General features: G+C 47.5%; 1 protein-coding gene across 3 annotated transcripts in view; it reads left to right on the top strand.

Moving 5' to 3' along the window:
* IQCE (IQ motif containing E) overlaps window positions 1-18554 on the top strand; it is a 36572-nt gene that overhangs the window by 5068 nt on the left and 12950 nt on the right. For 2 of the 3 annotated variants that reach the window (XM_004691640.2, XM_012731981.1), the window contains 13 exons: window positions 1575-1703; window positions 2262-2396; window positions 3229-3299; window positions 7565-7678; window positions 7802-7852; window positions 9880-9950; window positions 10938-11010; window positions 11321-11370; window positions 12878-13041; window positions 14361-14416; window positions 15431-15627; window positions 16522-16626; window positions 16900-16990. In XM_004691640.2, coding sequence (XP_004691697.2) covers window positions 1575-1703; window positions 2262-2396; window positions 3229-3299; window positions 7565-7678; window positions 7802-7852; window positions 9880-9950; window positions 10938-11010; window positions 11321-11370; window positions 12878-13041; window positions 14361-14416; window positions 15431-15627; window positions 16522-16626; window positions 16900-16990 — 1307 coding nt within the window. The remainder of the gene's footprint in view (window positions 1-1574; window positions 1704-2261; window positions 2397-3228; window positions 3300-7564; window positions 7679-7801; window positions 7853-9879; window positions 9951-10937; window positions 11011-11320; window positions 11371-12877; window positions 13042-14360; window positions 14417-15430; window positions 15628-16521; window positions 16627-16899; window positions 16991-18554) is intronic. The other variant, XM_012731980.1, reaches the window with a different exon arrangement.

Raw genomic sequence — 18554 nt, 5'->3', positions numbered from 1 at the left:
TCTGCAAAAGAATTGTGTTTCACATGACTTAGAATGGCCAGTAGCCCCAACGCATGACAGATGTGGGGGTATTGTAGCGCGTAGCTCCAAGTGCTCAGCCCTCACACCTCAGGTGTCACTCCTCAGAGACAGCCTGCCACTCTCTCTGCTATCAGACTTCCCGCCGCTTGTTCAGCACATGTGTTTCCACCTGAATGTGTCTGCTGTCCCTGTGTGCAGGGACCACACCTGTCCCATGCCTTAACATGTGCTTTTCTTTAATGCCAAGTCAAAGGTTCATAGGGTTTGTTACTTCTAAAGTATTCTGAGGCTTTTCATCCACACAGCTCCCTGGGGAATGTGTGACCGCTGTGATATTTCTTTTCCTCCAGCATTTATACTTTAAAGGCACAATCAGTCACCAGCAGGCTTCTCTTTTGTTCAAGTTTCCATCTTCACAGCTTTCATTGTCTGGAGACAATGAAACACACATTTAGGAGGGGAATGTTATTTGTGGGTTTTTTCTAATCACTAATTTACTTTTATAAATGAACACTTACAGAATATTGAGAGGCCTTCAAAATATCTTGGAATGTGGGTGGAAATGTATCAAGCAGGGTTTAATGTGTTTTTATTCTCTTATTCTAAGTTATGATAAAAGTTTTTCCATACATTTTAAAGCCATGTAATAAAGTTGGAAATTAGACCTTCCTGTGGCACCAAGGGTTAAGTCTCAGCACTATGAAACTATCTGCAGCACTAATTCACTCCCAGTCAGAAAGCTGACCCACATAGCACAGCAGACCTCTCCTGTTTTAGCTGCTGCTCCCCTCAGCAGTGTATTTCAATAAATCTGTCTGTTCTACTCCCCACTCTATCTCTGGTAAATTCTCTCACCACCATCCCCCCATACCTTCGGCCTACAACCCAGTTCTTGTATGCATAAATAAAATAAATGTAAAAAAGAAACTTGGTAATAAATTATTAGAAATATATTAGATTTTTATATTAGTTTTACACGTATTAAGTAATTTGCTATTCAAGGAATGTAACCTGTTTTTATCTTCTTTTATCATACTTTATATAATTAAAGAAATGAACTCTCAGATAAAAAACAATTTTAAAACATTTCCCATACTGTGGTAACAAAATCAAAAATGCCCTGGAAAGATATAACTTAAAAGCCTCTTGTAGATACTTAAATATTAAGATCCATATGTTATTACATCACTAGCAAGTTAGAAAAAATATTTAGTGTTAAATAGTATGTTCACTATGGCTATGTACAAATATATATCTACCTGAAAAATAGACAGCTAACTATTGTAACATTGGTGGGATTATAGTCATATTATAAAATAAAATTCCCGTTATGCTATTTCTTCATCATAAATTTTAAAGTCTGAATATAAGTATATATATATATATATATATATATATAAACCACATTTTAAACTTTTGTCAGAATGTTTTTATCTAGAGTCATTATGCCCTTGTGAATAGTATCTTTTATCATTTTTTTTTCTTTCTGAAGCACATATGTTTAGGGGCGTTGGTACTTTGCAGCTCTAAAACCACACATTTGGCTTTTTTAGAGTCGCCTTATTACACTAAGCCAAGAAAAGTGGCATCCTGGAGATCTCTGAGGACAGCAGCGACGATGCCTCTCAGTAATCGAATGTCCTTAACCCCACAGAAGCTGTGGCTGGGAAACTCAAAGCAAGGTATGTGGTTGCTCACTAGAGACCCTTCCTGCTCAAGAGAAGTGTTAGAAATTAAGGGTGGTGCTTTAAGCTAGAGTTTTGAGTATGACTTGTTTGAATGCCAACTTCCTAAAGATGCTGTATCTCACAGCATCATAGTATCTGAGTATAATTTCTGTAGGTTTGCATGTCTGGCACTTGCCCCTTGGGGGTCTTACGTTGTCTCAGTGCTGCTGGCAGTGGTGTGTTAGAACAAGCACCTACTAGCTTACAAGAGTCAGTTGTTTGATTTTTAGGAATTTTGTGAGATGGGCAATATGACACTGGTAGCTTAAAATAAGACTTGATGGGGATATTTATACCATCCCTGATCATTTGAAGTGGGCAAATGCTCCAAATCAGGACTATTAATTTCGAGAGCTGGTTGTTAAGCATTTCTCTGCACACCACTGATCACCACTATCTACCAATACTTGTTGACTTGAACTTTCTTCAGCCTGGGAAGGTTGATCATTAAAGGCAAAACTTCCCATTGTGTTTGCTTGTACCTGTCATTAAATCCATGTACATTCAAACCAGGAAGTCTGACCCAACCCCTGAAATCAGACCTCACCTTGGAGCATGCATGGACCAACCCCCCCAGCTGCACTCCTGACTATCTGACAGAAGCTTTAAGAATGAAGAGGTCAAATCTCAGGCGTTCCGCCAGCAATGGTGAGCATGTTAACGGTGACAAGCCCGTGAGAAGGAAAAGCTCGGGATTTTGAGTGTCCTTTGACAAAGTGAGATTTGGAGCTTCCTGTATTATCTCTGTCAGTAGGAGGTTATAGAGCGTCCTGAGAACAGTGGCCCCCTAAAAAGCTCATTCTGATCCCCTGGAAAGTTTAGACAGTGACATCTCGCAGGCTTCGGTCTTATTTAAATATATTGTATATAGATAATACTAGAAACAGAAAGGGACGTTGCAAATAATAAAAAGCTCCTATCTTAACAAAAAGAATGTTTGCTCTCTATTTTCGTGTCTGGTTTCCTACCTTCTACTGTTGACTCCACAGGGAGGGGTGAAACCTTTCTACCCCATGAGCTGACTGCCTCACTGCATATATGTTTGGGAGTTCTTCTTTCTACTTACATACTTACAATCCTTATATGTGAGACATCATGTTGAAACCAGAGTAGGTTTTGCTGCTTTGGATGGGTATTGTCATCTGCTCTGAACATTGTTTGCCTTTGGTTGTTTTGTTTGCTTCTTAAAATGTAAACATATCACTTCTCCCTTTTGACTGCCCTCCTTTAATCCTTTTATACTTAAGTTCTGGGTTCACATCCTTTAGTTTTGTTTTGCTTCATCTTTCTACACCACTGCTATTTTTGTTTCCTTACTTTTGGGGAAAAATATCTTCAGCAGCCTAAAAATGTGAAAATATTTTTGCTCTTCTTTATTCACCTTTTCTAAAGGGATAAGTTTATTAACATACAGGTTAAGGGATACCCAAGCGTTTTTTGTATTTTTCCAGTCTTCTAAGAATTGTGTATCTTCCTCTAGGTCATGTCCCTGGGACCCCAGTCTACAGAGAGAAAGAAGACATGTATGACGAGATCATTGAGTTGAAGAAGGTAGTGTTTCTGTCTGATCTTTCATGATGTTAACCAATGAGAGCATTCTATGACAATGCACTAACAAGTAATATCTGTGCTGTGAGGTCTCTGTATGGAAAGAACATGAGAACATGTGCTGAGAGTGACAGCTGGGAGTAGGTGACCTGGCTAAAGACAGGCCTTGCACCTGCTGTCTAAGAGGCTTCATAAGTTTAGAATCCTTCTGTTTTTCATCTCTTCATACTACTACGGAAGAAGTGGATTAACTTCAGGGAGTCCCTTTGTGTGCTGATTATGATAAGATTATTTGGTGTTATAATTATCAGTAGCCTCCCACTGCATAATTTTTTAGTGTCAGCAAGACTTTTCACTTTTCAACTGTGGCAGTTGATCTCTGCTGGAGCTCTGTGAGGTAGGCAGGGCCCGTTAGCAGCTGTTCATTGGTGAGGACCTTATGCTCAGAGAGGTCAGTAGTCTTTTCAAGGTTAACCAGTAACAGAACCATGATTTCCATCAAGATCAATGCCTTCCAAGGCCAAGCATCTTATTCTAACTCACACTATCTAACACCCCCAAAGGAACTTACACTGAAAGAAATTATCGTCGCCTTCACCATCATCACCATTATTATCGCACCAGTCTTTGATAACCCTGTGCTGCGGAAGAAGAGACCGGGGTTCATTCCTACCCTTAGTCTATAGACCTACTATCCTCAGTGCCACATGCTGGAGGGCTGTGACCAGTGGACACTAGACGGGGAGTGGGGAGCGGGCAGCCAGTGTGCCCAGAGCATGGTACCGAGTGGCAGCAGTCTCTCCCATGGCGTACTGGTGTAGCCACTGTGTGCCAGGCAGTCCAGAAAGGTTGGAGGTAGCATCCAAAGAACACTCATTCTCAGGAGCTGTTGACAGTAGAGAGTTCCCTGATGAATCGATACTTGCTTGTCCGTCGAGATTTTTAGCAAATGTTGGATATACTCTCTAATACCATCATCAGAGACTGTAGAGAATTCTTACTTTGTTTGGGTGACTGTCCTAAATGAACTCTGAGAGACACTGAAACTCTGAGTAATCACAGCATTACCACCACTGGAAACAATGTTCTTGGGGCTAAAAGTGGGTATCTGGGTAGAAATACACTGAATTTACTCAAACTTACCAATTGTGGGTCTCTAGGTAAAATCAGCTGAAGTCCTTAAATTCAGAGAGAATATTACTTTCAATACTCTGTTGCCCTGGCTCCTGAATGTCAGTTTTTCTGTGGCAAGTGACATCTCAGTTTCCTATTGAAAATGGGGATAATCAGAGCATGTTTCATAGGGCTATCAGGAGTCATTAAAAAAATCACCCACGACATGCTTTAGTACTGTGCCTGACAAACTAAAAGAGCAATACTTGTAGACCACTTGTAGAAATGGAATTGAAAATAATTACATACTCCCAAGAAACTGCAAGATAGTAGCAAGTGGTCCCTCCCATCCTGCCGGGGTTCCCCCAGGGTTGCATCTGCCATAGCTACAGCGACAGGCCAGAGCATTGACACTGGAGCAGTGTGCATGTGTGCGTGTGTGTTTCCCTCATTGTGTGTGTGCACGTGTGCACATGTGTGCATCGTTCTGAGTCCTGTTGTCTGTCTGTAGATTCGTGGGCCTTTTGCTGCAGTCACAACCTGAGCAGAGCTCCAAGCTCCATCACACAGACCTCTCTCCTGCTACCTTTTATAGCCACACCCCTCTCTCCCTTGCAATATCCCCAACCCCTAGGAACCACTGGTTTTTCCTTCCATCTCATCATTTTGACAGCTCGATATGCTGTGTAAATGGAATCATGGATATTTCTACTCACGGTAATGCTCTTAGGCCCATCCTGGTTGCTGAGTGCTTCATGGTTCTTTCCTCTCAAAGAACCCAGTTTAGCTCAAAGACACACTGTTTAGCTATGTCTTTCAAGTTTTGATATGTTGTATTTGTGTGTGTGTGTGTGGTATTATTTCCCTTAACACTCTGACCTATGGATTATTGCGATTGTGTTGTTCAGTTTCTTAAGTGCTTAAAGATTTTTCCTGTTTTCTTGGCTATTGACTTCCAGTTGGTTCGGTTGTGGCCAGAAAATACACTGTTAAATCTTGTTAATTTTCAGTTTGCTGAGGTTTTCTGTATCGCCCAGGATGTACTCTGTCTTCTGGGGGCATTTGGAAAATTTGCTGTTCTGTTGTAAATGTCAGTTAGAACCTGTTGGTTGATAGTGGAAAATTATTCTATGCCTTCACTGATCTTCTCCAACTATAATCATGGATTTTTCTATTTCTCCCTCTCAGTTTTATCAGTTTTTGCTTCACATATTTTATTGTTCAGTTGTTAGGCTTGCTGTTATCTTGATGGATTGACCCTTGTATAATGATGATTATGGCTGTCCTGTTTCTGTTCTCTGAAGATTGCTTTATCTGAAATTAATAATACCATTCTTGTTTTCTTTTGATTACTGTTTCAGTGGTATCTCTTTTTCCTTGCTTTTACTTTCAGCTACCTGTATCATTATATTAATGAGTTTCATATAGAGTATATAGCTCTTGTCTTTTAGTTGACTTTCTTAGGCCATTTACATTTATTGATGTGTTAGGATTTCAGTCTTCCTGCCGGGGTTCCCCCAGTGTTGCATCTGCCATGCACCTGCACTCCATGTGCACAGGTGTGTGTTGTCTGTCTGTCTGTCTGTCTGCATCCTCCTCCCCGCTGTACTCTCCAGCACCCTCACCCAGTGAGAATGCAGTGCCTTGACTCAGCCCAGCAGAGGATGAAAGACAGGGTCCCCACACAACCTTTGCTGACAGAGGGGGCCACTGTTTAGGTTTTTTGTCTGTTTGTTTTTTGAGGAGTGGGTGTTATCTGTACAATTTCTGCCTTGTGAGGATGCCCCTTTCCTGGCCCTTCAGCTGGAAAGAAGAGGCTTTTCTTGAGGCTTTCTTAAAGTCCGTGTGGTATGCATTGGCTTGGCCAGGTATTGGCCTTGGGCACCTGGGCCCAGGATACAGGAGGCAAAGAGAAAACTGAGAGCACCCTTGCATGTTGTTCCATGGATCCTGGCTAGTCTGCCTCCTCCTTCCCACCTTCCTGAGCCTTTTATGGTGGTTTTATTTATGATGGTAAAGGGGGTTTTAACCACATTTTATAGGAGGATTAAGAAAAAGTAAGTCTGTTACATATCCTGGAAGCAGAATTCCATTATTAGATTTCCCATCTTCCCCAGTGTCTGTACCCACTGATTTATTCATCAAACACTCGTCACGTGCCCATTCTCTCTCATGCCCTGCAGCAGCACTGGGAGTCTTGCCCACTGTGGCCATCTGACTGACGTGCCAGATCTCCCTTGGTGAGCCGTGCACTTTGGGTGTTCTTTCAGTGGTGGTGGTTGACTTTCTTCAGACAGTCAACCTCTCTTCGAGCACTAGGAGTTCTTTGTATTTCCACAGTAAGTGGCTAGATTGGCTGCAGATCGGATGCCGGGAGCAGTTAGCTATCACATAGCTGACCAGAGCTCATGAGCACGCTTGGCCTCATGCACTTGGGGCTCAGGATTTCACAGACCAGGAAAAAGCTTTTTCAAGTGAGGATATTGAAAACAAAAATAAAAAATAGCCTACTGTCATCGTTTCATAGACAGGCCATATAGGCCCATAGTAGTAGGAAGGAATGGGGTCGCATTCAAAAGACAGGACCATTACAGAAAGCAAACGGTGAGAAATTGTTTTGTGAGAAACTGACGACATAGTATTTTTCTCCTCAATTCACCCACCACATGTTGGTGCAAAATTGATCTTCAGATCAGCATTTGGGAACCATAACTCTAACAACAAGGCCTTGAGGATGGGAGTTTTAAGTGGGCATTAGCCTTTGAGGAGTGTTAGTGTTACATGGCGTGATAAAGACGGGCTGAGTCGTGTAGTCGTAGCGAGAGGGCACAGGTGGCATGGTGCCTGCCAGAGTTGCCGCACAGTGTTTGAAGAACAGGTCTCTTGCGGGAGGCCGCTGGTGTTTTGAGGGGAGAGTTTGAATTGCACGGGACTGTCCTGCACGTAGTAGCGTTTTGTTTCCCTAGTGCCCACCCACTACATGCCAGTAGCAGCCCTTGTCTCGACAGCCAGGTCCCTCTCATCCACCACACACAGCACCCTTATGGGGAACCAGGCAGCTTTGAAAATTCTTCTCCAGTTCAGCGTTTCACTGGATGTTTGTGTACACAGCTGTGTGTGCATGGGTCCGTGTGCATGGTCCTTTTTTCCTTCAGTCATTACACATGCAGAAAAGTGATGTGGATCTGATGAGAACAAAGCTCCGGCGGTTAGAAGAGGAAAATAACAGAAAGGATCGGCAGATAGAACAGCTGTTGGATCCATCCCGAGTAAGTCCTGGCCCTGTGGTGGTCCTGCCCTGACTGTGGAGTGGGAGCCACAGGAGTCCACTCCTCAGACTCACCGGGGACGGAGAAGCCACACGTCTTCATTTCTCAATCTGCTTACCACAGGGCCCGGATTTTGTTCGGACTCTGGCAGAGAAAAGGCCTGACACTGGCTGGGTGAGTATACTCTCCAGCAGGACAGAAACCTTCCCCCAAAGTCCTCCCGTGGCCACAGAGAAGAGCCTTTTCTCTAAAGCATTCTCATAGAGGAGTGCGAGAGATGGGACGAAGCTCAGAGCTTCCTGAACCCACTCTCCGCGGAACCACGGGGACTCTGCTGCGGGGCCTGGGGGCGGTGAGAGGAGGCTGAGCTTCTGTACCACAGTAAGGAAAAACAGTCACTGTGGAGAACGTCCCCTCATACGTAAAAGCCTTGTGCTGAACAAGTGATACTTAACACAGAGAAACAAAGCCAAAACACAGTCTCCTATGTTATGCAACGTGAACGAAACAAAGGATGGAAAATGGAGCTTTTATTTGATTAATGCTATGGCAGTAATCCTTAGGGTTCAGAGCAAAAGGAATCACAGTAAACCTCATGAGTCAAGGAAGGATTTTTTTTTTTTTTTTAAACGGGATGTGTGAAAAGAAAACTGAAAGGGAGGCAATTGAACGTAAAGAGTAAAATAATAATGGTGATGTGATAGAGGGTTTAATGAGAATCAGATTTATAATAAAAACCTATAGGCAATGATGGACTGGAACTGGGTCGGTGTGAAGGGGAGGAGAGAGGACAGTATTCATCAGAGCCACAGAACTGCCTGTCTAGAACAAAGAATCTGTCCAGATCGTTACAGAATAGCATCAGTTTGCTTGGAACAGACTCACAGAGCCCGGTTCTATGCTTGGACTACACCAGATAGCCGCCGGAGTGCTTGAGGAGGAATTAGTGCTTCCAGAATGAAACACTCTGGTGACAGCACTCCTGAGCATGGCCATTGGAACAGGGCACACACACGTGCATCGCTGCCTTTGATTTTTTTGTGATAGGGACTTCAATCCCCATTTTTAAAATCAGGAAACTGAGGCTAAAATATTTTCCCAAATTGGGTTCCCAGTAAATGACAAACGCCCTGTGAAGCTGGGTTCTAGGCTGCTCTACTGACATACACTGCTGAGGGGAGAAGCCAAGTCGTCCTTCCAGGTGGCCAAATCCGAGACCTAACTTGTCTGCTTGTCGCCGCCTCCCCTCAGGAAGGAGGGCGGGCCCAGGGCTCCTACTGAAGGATTGTTTGTAATAGAAATTGGTTATAATGTAAATGTCTATCAATAGAAGAATGGGCAAATAAGCCACATGTGTTGGGAAAAAGAACTTCAACATAGGGAACTAGCAGGGGGCTCACCATAAAGGTCTGTGGAGTGAAAAAAAAAACTGTGGGACACAGGGGTGGTCACGGTGGGTGCCACTTTCTCCTTGGCGACCCCCACTCCCCCCGAGTGTTCACACAGCGAGGACAGAGTGTGCGCGTTTGGCCTTAAGGATGTTGAGTTGGAAGGTGCAAGGTCAAGGGGTCTGGTTTCACTCGTGTCTTGAATTTTTTGCAAGAAATTGTGTTCACACATTACTAATCTTTAAAATTACGTTAAAGTCCAACAAAAAAGTTGTTTGGCTACTAAGAAAGGGATCTTGTTTTATTCGGAGTATAGAGGTGTTCTGTCTCCAGCTGACATAATGAGAGAGCTGGCAGAAAGGAGGTGGATGTGCAGGCAGGGTCCCAGGAGGGCTGGGGGCCAGGGCGTGTCTGCCCAACTCTGGCCCTGGCCCTTCACTGCTGCTCGCCCCTGACAGAGCTGCTGGGCGAGGTGAGGGCTGGGACATGGGAGTCCAGAGTGTGCTCGCTTCCTCAGCAGGAATTGGCGCTGCATCCCGCCACTCTCCGAGGGTGGGCTCTGCACAGAGGAAACCCTCCTTTTCGGCGTGCATTCTGCTGCCAGGGCATCCCCACCCCTGCCCTGCAACTTGCCAGTGCACGATGTGCAAGAGGGCAGGACCCCTTCTCTGCTGCATGCTCCAGCGGCAAAGCCAGCGAAGGCTCAGGGAGGACAGCCTGACCGTGTTCATGGGGATGGGACAGTTGAGTCTCTAGAGGGAGGGGAGGCTGGGACATGGGAACCACAAACTTGACTCAGTGTTCTGTTGGCAGGTTATTAATGGGTTGAAGCAGAGAATTCTCAAGCTGGAGCAGCAGTGCAAGGACAAAGACAGCACCATCAAGTACGGAGACGAGGCGGGCAGGCAGCCCTGCCGGCCTGCCCCCGGGCTCACTGTCACTGCCCACTTGCTCTGTCCTCTTTCTCGGCAGCAGTTAGTGTCTTCTGAGTCAGGAGCTTTAGTTCCCAGGGCCATCCTCTGTCGGTGTCCCTCCCGAGTGCCAGTTCATCTTTGTGCCAGATAGTGAAAGTGAGCGTTAGCTACCTCTGCCAAGTGTCACCAAGGAACAGGGTTTTTCTTTCATCACTATACTTAAGAAATGCTCTCTTCCCTTAGCTCTCTGTGGGTCACTTGTTGTGTTTATGTACTTACATTTCCGTTGGTGTCCCCAGCTGCTTCTCTCTCTCGCACCCTCACCTGATACTGCCACACATTTCTATCCTGTCTGCGTGCAGGGCCTGGTCTTTCCTAGCCAGCTATGTTTGGGTTTGTTCAAGGCTGTCTGAGGCCCCCACTTCCTGTGCCCCATGTCTCCTCTTTCTCCTATACTCCCCCCTTATTTGTCTTCCGTGTTTCAGAGCCCTGAACTCTAACTTTACTTTCATTTTTCTGCTACAGCCTTTAAAATTGTTAACTGCTGAAAACAAGCTGAATTCTACTGACAGTACCAGGGAAGGAGGCCTCTTTTTCAAGCTTCCCTTCCCGCCTCCCCCCAGCTGCATTCTGTCCTTTCTACCCCCTGAGGCCTCTCTTCACAGTAGTTCCAATTTCTCAGCACAGACACTTCTTTAGTAAAGAATCTCTTCAGTGTCGGTTTCCTCACCTCCCAAGGAGTGGCCAGTCCGTCATCGGAGGGTCATGCGGGTGTGAGGAATTCTCTTACCAATCTCAAAAACCAGTCTTGTGTGAGCCCAGCTGCCAGATGAGGGGCAACTGTGTTGGGCTCTTCCTTTCCCTGCCAGTTCTCTGAGAGTTCTGGAAAACTGTTCCTCCTCTTATTCTGTCCGGAAATGCTGGTGCTGCCATGCTAACTGTGCACTTGGGTTTTAGCAAACTGCAGACTGACATGAAGACCACTAACCTGGAAGAGATGAGGATTGCCATGGAGACCTACTATGAGGAGGTGAGTGCCCTCTGACAGGTGTGGGGTGAGGGGTGGAGAGCACAGCCAGGGTTCTGAGGCCTAGCGGGGTAATGGCCCGCTGTGGGGTGAGGGGTGGAGAGTGCAGCCGGAGTCTGAGGCCGAGCCGGGTGATGAGCAGGGTGACGGCCCACTGAAGCGCCAGGGCCCTGCTCTCATCTCCTCACCTGACTAGTCATCCCTTACTGTTCGCCCGCTGCTGCTGGGCAGGGATCAGGAATCTGAACAGTTTTTTCAGAGGCAGATCTTCATGCTCATTTTGCATTTTAACATTTAAATTTCATCTTTACAGATTCATCGTCTCCAGACTCTCTTGGCAAGTTCGGAAACGATGGGAAAGAAGTATGATCCTCTTTTGGGGGACCATGTTGAATGTGTTATCTTTATGTTAGATTGCCCCGAAGTAGGTGTCTGTCATTTCACAGACTCCCTGAGTGTTCTTTGGGGCAGTGCCACACCCCTCGCTGTTGCATTGTAGGTTAGGGTTGCCTGTCTTCATTTGGGATGCCTACCCTCTGCCTTCAATGCTGCCACTTGCTTACTGCCGAGGCAGCTCCATGCTCCCTGCATTAGTCATTCATACTTCCTCACAGCTGCCAGCTCAGAGCTAGGAAACCCTGTTTTTCTGAGTAGATCTTCCTCTTAAGAAAGACATTTAATACCAAGTACAAGTTCATTTTACCAGATGAGTTTACTAGGAGAGACAGCAAGGTTTCCTCACCTTGTAGATTTTCCAGATGATGCCTGTCTTTCAGAATCCTTTGGAAGGAGTGACTCCTGCTCATGGATGGGTCACGTCCCTGGCATCTGCAGAAAGCAAACATTTATGCTGTGCTATGCTTCGTCTTTTCTTTACTCCTCCCCCCCGCCCCCAGATGTTTAATATGGAGTTCGGAAACTTCTCCTGTAAAGAGCCAGAGAGTAAATAACAGTCGATTCTTGTGTCTGCTGTAGAATGTTCCACCAACACTGAACCATTGCTCCCAGGGAAAACCTGGGGCTCGGTTCCCGAGGGTCTCTAGCCACATGTTTTCATCAGCCCTCCAAAGTGAGCCTGTTTTCATGGGTGTTTCTGCTGAAAGCTGCCTTCTGTAGCAAAAGCTACTGACGCATTGGCCCTGAACCGCTGGGCCACAGCACTGACTCAGGCTGGCGCAGAGCTCACCCAACAGCTGCCCAGCATTAGGATACCCAGCAGCGCTTCAGCACTATGGGGGCGGGGGGGTTGGTTAGCTAGTGAAATCATGGAAGAAAAGCACAAAAACTCAAAGCTTCCACCTAATAGCTGTGAAAATGATGCTTGTTGACACTATGAGACTGAAGAGGAGGCGGGGGCCCTGGATCAACCTCTACAGGGCGCATGGTTCCCCTCCAACTTTCCAATACTCAGCCCCTATCCATGAGTGGTCCTGAAAGTACCACAGTGCTCTTGGGGCTACAGGTAATTGTTAAACAGTAAATCACGCACAAAATCTACACTCTGTGCATAATGAGGACTGGCTGTACTTTAAACTTCATGGGCTAAGAGGCAGAACCAAAACTACTAGAGATACTAATGCAGCAAGAGAAAACAAATTTCCACAATCTATTAGTGATACAATTTAAAATGTATTCCTAGTAATGGAATACTTTGTTACATAGGTTTACTAATGAGAGGATTGAATCCTGTTTGGGGGGGAGCAGCTTGCCTACCTGGGTTCAGCCTTAGTATTCCTGTTCCATTGCAAGTTTCATCTGCAGAAGCCCTGGCAGCACGCAGGCCAGGGCCATCATCCTGTGCCCCTCATTTAGACATTTATTAAATTGGTTTAGAAACCCACTTCTTACCACATGGTTGGTTTGTTCCTAGGCCTCCAATAGAGAAGAAAACGGGCCCCAAAAGGCAGAAGAAGGTGAGCAGTGCCTTGCTGAGCCTGTCCAGGAGTGTGCAGGAGCTCACAGAGGAGAACCAGAGCCTCAAGGAGGACCTGGACCGTGTGCTGAGTAACTCTCCCACTGGCTCCAAAATAAAGGGTAACCCCCAGAGACGCCCAGGAGCGAGGGCGCCACCCCGGGAGGGAACTTGTGCAGAGAGGCCGTGTCTTTCGTCCCCGGAGGGAAGACATGGGGTGACTGCCGTGGGAAAGCCAGGCTTCCCTCCTGTCCACGAAGATCCTCCTTCGTTTGCAGACGCACCCCACAGAGCAGCGCTACCTGGAAATTTAGTCCAAATCATGAGCAGCAGCTGTGTGTGCACCAGGCAGTGTTGCAGAAGGTGGCAGTATCACATGCAGGTGCCCTCTAGAGGTCCTTTAGAGGGAGAGAGGGGCCAGTAGGAGGAGGAAGAGGGAGATGGAGGAAGGAAAGTAGCAGAGGCCTAGGGGCCGTGTATCTGCAAGCAGAGGTGTCAAGGAATGCCCACCAGAGGGTGACAGCTCAAAGCTGAAAGAGGTGAGGACAGCCGTTGGTAGCCAGTGTGCCCAGCATGGGCAGCAGTGGGAGAGCCATAGTGACCAATACAGAAGCTGTGGGGGCCACACAGGGATCAGGGCCTTGCCAGCCAGTCCAGGGGCAGGATTTGAGCAGAGGGGAGCTGTGTTTTTCATGAAGCTCCTTGGCTTCTGTGCTAAGACTGTGTGTAGAAAAGGGGCCTGCAGTGCTGAAGGGCTGCTGCTAGCCTGGACGGGCTAGCACCCTGCCGTGTGAGATGAGGGGAGCCAGGTCGAGGCCCTTTTATCCGAGCAGCTGAAAAGCCAGCACAGGGGTAGACAGAAGAGGAGCAGGTGTGGGAGAGGGACTTGTCAGATGTGCTGGGTGTGACACATGTCCCCAAGCTCAGGCAGCGTTTCTGTGACCTGAGGAGCAAGGTGAGCCTCCCATCACCAGGCAGGTGAGCAGGGGAGGAAGGGACTGGGTTGGCCCAAGGAGATGGTGCTCAGAGGTAGGTCATGTGCAAGTCTGCAGAGCTGATGGGAGAGAAGCCGGCCGCCTGAGATGCCCTGAAGGCCAGGTGATGGAAGGGACACGTGCACTGTGGGCTTGGAGGGGCAGGGCAGGATGAGCTCTGGATTCCACAGCGTGCGATCCTGGTGGCCTTGGGAGGCTCATAACAAGTTGGGGCAGCCAAGTCTGACCAGAGTAGGATCGGGAAGGAATGTCAGTCACTCAGACTGGAGGGGCTCGCAGGGGGCGGGGATCTTCCCTGTGCAGGCATCCTGTCCCAGCTCTCCTGGCGGCCACACGCTGTGTGACCTCGGGGCACAATTGGACCATTCCTGAGATGGGGGGTGTCCAGGCTGAAGGGCCGGGGGTGGTTGTGGAAGCGTGTCTTACCATCCCGTTGCCTCCTTCAGGTTACATGGAGTGGAGCAAGCCCCGATTGCTCAGGCGGATCGCAGAGCTGGAAAAAGTGAGTGCACCTCCTGGTGTCCCCCCCTTCACACCTGCCCATGTGTAAGGCAATGGGGCTCCCAGAGTGGGGCGCACAGGCACTTCGCTGAGTGAGAAGGAGGTTGGGCTGAGCGCGTACCCAGGCAGCACACGGGTGCAGGGAACCTGCTCCAGACGACCCTTTACAGCATGTCACCACCACCGTTTGCTTCTCTGCTTGTATACTGTTGGAATTCATAGAAGACTTTTCATTCATACTTTGCCAACCAGAACACTGGGAAACTGGCACAGCTTCTGTGTAAATTTGCAAACTAATAATCAGTCTGATTCTGTTGCCATTGATCAGCAGTGTCAATACCTTCAGCGTAACCTGCTGGAATGTTAAATGAGAGCCGTGGGGCGGAGCAGAGTAAAGCTAGAGTGGAACGTTTGAAGAAAATCATTTCACATACTTACAAAGACTGTGGGCATTTTAAAATAAAACTTCTATGGGAAGAAAGGCATCCGAGGTGGCTCAGGATTCACATGGTAGAGTTATCTAGGCCGAGAGGCAGTGCTGCTGGCAGTGGCATCTGCAGGTGCTCGGGATCGTTTTGTTGGCAGACTGAAGTAGCATTTCAGATTGAAAGCAGAGGACCTCGCGTCAGACTCCAGATCAGATTGAAAGCAGAAGTGGGAATGTTCAGAACCTCTAGGGAAATACTAGGGTAAAGGAACAAATAAATGGTTATGAATTCACCTTCCCTCTGACCGTGGTTCTCTCTTCCGGGTTGCTGGCTCCCCGCACCCACCCCCATCACCACCCAGGTCTGAGTCTCTGCTCTGACGGGGAGGGAGGAGTGCTAGGGGCCCCCTGCCCTTGGCCTCCGGATTCTGGAGGGTCTCATCAGGGTCTCATCGTCAGCCAGGGCACAGCAGAGCTCTTGCCTTGCTGGAGGGGAGTTTCCCTTTGGTCACTGTCTCTCTTCTGGGTTTCACCAATGGAAAGTAAAAACAAGAAATAGCATCTAACCCATGTCTCTGTTGCCTCCAGAAAATCAGTTCGATGGAAAGCCCCAAGTTACACTCAGAAGGGGTTAAGTCCAGCGTACTGGCTCACTCTGCCTCATGCTCTACTGTGCCTAAGCAGCTGCACCCCGACCGCCAGGAGGACACCGAGCGCCTGCGGGGGGCAGTGAAGAGCCTGCGAGGGGAGCGGAGCGCCCTGCAGACCCAGCTGCTGGAGAAAGAGTACGTGTCCCAGCGGTCCTGTGCGCTGGGGGCAGATAGCAGCTCCCAGCAGTTACTGCGTCATTCTGTGTGATCCCCAGACGTTTCTTTGGGGAAATAAAGGCAACTTTAGTGTTCAAAAGTAGTCATTAGTCAGCTAGATTATGTCACTAAGGGGAAACATGCCATTTTTCTCTTTACTCTGAAATGCAAAGAGATATCCAAATTTATTTTTAGCAAAGCATTTGCTTTTGTTGATTTGCATAAAATAGCTAGATCATCAGACCTTGTGTGGAGTAATTAAAATATTCAGTAGTATTTCATGATGGCTGATCTTTGTATCAATTAGGCCATAGATACAGTGAATTTTCTAGTGTGACCCTTTGAGTTTGTAAGGCCAAGCCTCAAAGTTCTGCTTGTTCATTGTTCATTCTGTGCCGTTTTAATCTGTGACCCAGTCAAATGTGGCCTGTCTCCTGTTTGTTGTCGCTTCTAGTTACAGTTCTGTCATGAGGAAGCACAACCCATATGTCTTCTGGGATGGTGTTATGTGTTAGACCTTGCTACTTGGAGTATGTCCTGAAGCCAGCAGCCCCTGCCCCCCAGGAGGCCAGAGGCGCAGCCCCTGGCTAGCCCCAGACTCCTAAATACAACTCTGCCCTGACGAGACCCTTATGCGCACATTTTGGTCTGAGAAGGACTCACTGGCCTACTAAATTCTCTGCTGCCTGCTGTTTATAGCAGAAGGCAAATGCCTTCACCCCAGCCCCCCCACCCTGACCTCCATGCAGTCTAATGCATCCATTTGAATTAATAGGTTCTTTCTAAAAATTGATATTTCATAAAAATTTAAAAATTACACTGGGCACACTGAAAGTAAGTATGTCTGTGATTGTCCTGGTTCTCTGTGTTCAGTTTAGAGGTAAAGCAGCTACTACAGACAAAGGCTGATCTGCAGAAGGAGCTGGAAAGTATGAAGGAAGGTGAGAAGGAAAGGAGAGAGCGAGAGGAGGCTTTGAGGTAAGTGAACCAGCGCTCAAGGTTTTCCCAGCAAACACACACAGTTCCAAGCTGTTCACTTCCCCCTGTCCCCCCCAGCCTGTACTTAGCACAGCTTCAAGAGTAGCTGTCCTGAAACTTCAGTCTGATAGTGGGGACGCTCTCATGGGGTGTGGCGGGGTGCCGCTTTGCGCCCAGAGCTGGCCTTGCAGCCCTGTGGCAGCCCTCTCGCCTGTCCTAAGTCCTCATCCGGTGTGCTGACCAGTACGGGTCATCTCTTCCCGCCCACTGTAGAGAGGAAATTCGAACACTGACCAAGAAATTTCAAGAACTGGAAGAAACCAAGAAAGAGGAGAAAGAGGGCCCGATGGAAAGGCCCCCCGAGGTACGGTCTAGCTGCTTCCCGGCTCGGCGGGCTCGCGGGGCTTCCTGCTGACGCGCGGTTCTGACTGCTTCCAGTCCCGGCAAAACCTCGGTGATCCGATTTCCTTTCTTCATCGCCATCGATTTCTGTCAGGTCTGGAGTTCTGGACTACAGTAATTCATTGGCAGTGAAGAGGCTTCTTAAACTACTATTCCAATTTTGGAGATTTAAACTGGTAAACAGAAGTCTTCCCAAAATTTCAAATATGCAGACAGTTGAATTATCCCACATGGGATGGTCTGTTAGAAGGTGGAAAGGAGTTTGAAAAGGCCCCAGAGGGAACCAGTCTATTGGTTTGCAGACACAGAAAAGGTCCGTTTCTTGGTGTTCCCCTCACCCCCATCAGTAAGTAGCACACAACTCCGGAAGGAAAACTGGCCCCCTACCCCCACCACGTGTGGACACCGGCCATCAGGAGAGGACCCTACACAACACCAGTTACCCTCCTTTACCTTGAGTACCTTCATCACAGAGCAAACCGCTTTCTGTTTACTTCGGAAATCAGATTGAAATCCTCACTGCCTCAGCACAGGCAGAGTAGCTCTGGCAATGAGGGTTCCTGATAAGGGTTCTCCTCGACAATTACATCCTTTTCAACCTCTCCCCTGACAGCCCTTAGATTTGCTTGGTATTTAAAATGACACTCTGTGCCTATCAATATTTTGGGACCTTATCATACCATACGACTTTGAGATTTAGTGGCCCCATAAATGAGAGGAACAAATCAAGTGTCCCAGGTTTCCTGCTGTTCAGGGTGAGCTGGGGAAGGGAGCCTGACCTCTGTGCGAGGCCCTCAGTGCAGGGACTGCAGCCTCATTTCCAAAGTGGAGACATACAGTGGAGACCCCAGAGCCAGGTGGGAGGCCGATTAGTGAGACATTACCAGGCGTTGTGAGTGTAAGACAGAGCTGCAGTCACTGATGTGGAAAGGGGCCTGCGACCTCGCACCGACAGACACACATCCCTCCACCACCGCAGCAGTGCAAGCAGTGACCCTCTAAAACACTCATAAGAAGAAAAATGTCTGGGAAGGTGACCAAGGCATGGTGGTGGTTTTAGTATTGTCCAGATGTTTCTATAAGTAGGCATCAGCTTTGGGTTTGGTTTTTTTATTTTTTCCCCTTGAAAAGCATTTTCATTTTGAAGAAAGAGAATGCTAGAATTAATTAGGAAGATATGTGTGCTTCTAAATAAAGGAATAGGGGACCTCCCTGGTGGTACAGGGTTAAGTCTTAACTATGAAGCTATCTCCCAGTGCAGCGCTAGTTCAATCCCCAGCCAGGGAGGTGACCACATGGCATAGAGACCTCTCCTGACCCATCTGCTGCTCCCCGCAGCAGTGTATCTAAGTCAGTCCTGTTCTGCTCCCCACTCTGTCTCTGGTGAATCCTCTCACCACCCCCACCACCCCCCGACACACACATAAATAAATAGATCTTTAAAAAATAAATAAATAGGCCCTCCCTGGTGGCGCAGCGGGTTAAAGCACTGCACTGAGAATCTGAAGCCGCTTCCGCATGAGTTC

This window comes from Condylura cristata, unplaced genomic scaffold (genome assembly GCF_000260355.1).
Source record: "Condylura cristata isolate star-nosed mole 26May11 unplaced genomic scaffold, ConCri1.0 scaffold00032, whole genome shotgun sequence".
Taxonomy (NCBI): Eukaryota; Metazoa; Chordata; class Mammalia; order Eulipotyphla; family Talpidae; genus Condylura; species Condylura cristata.
The sequence above is the reverse complement of the archived record's forward strand: the minus strand, read 5'-3'. Positions and strand labels throughout refer to the sequence as shown.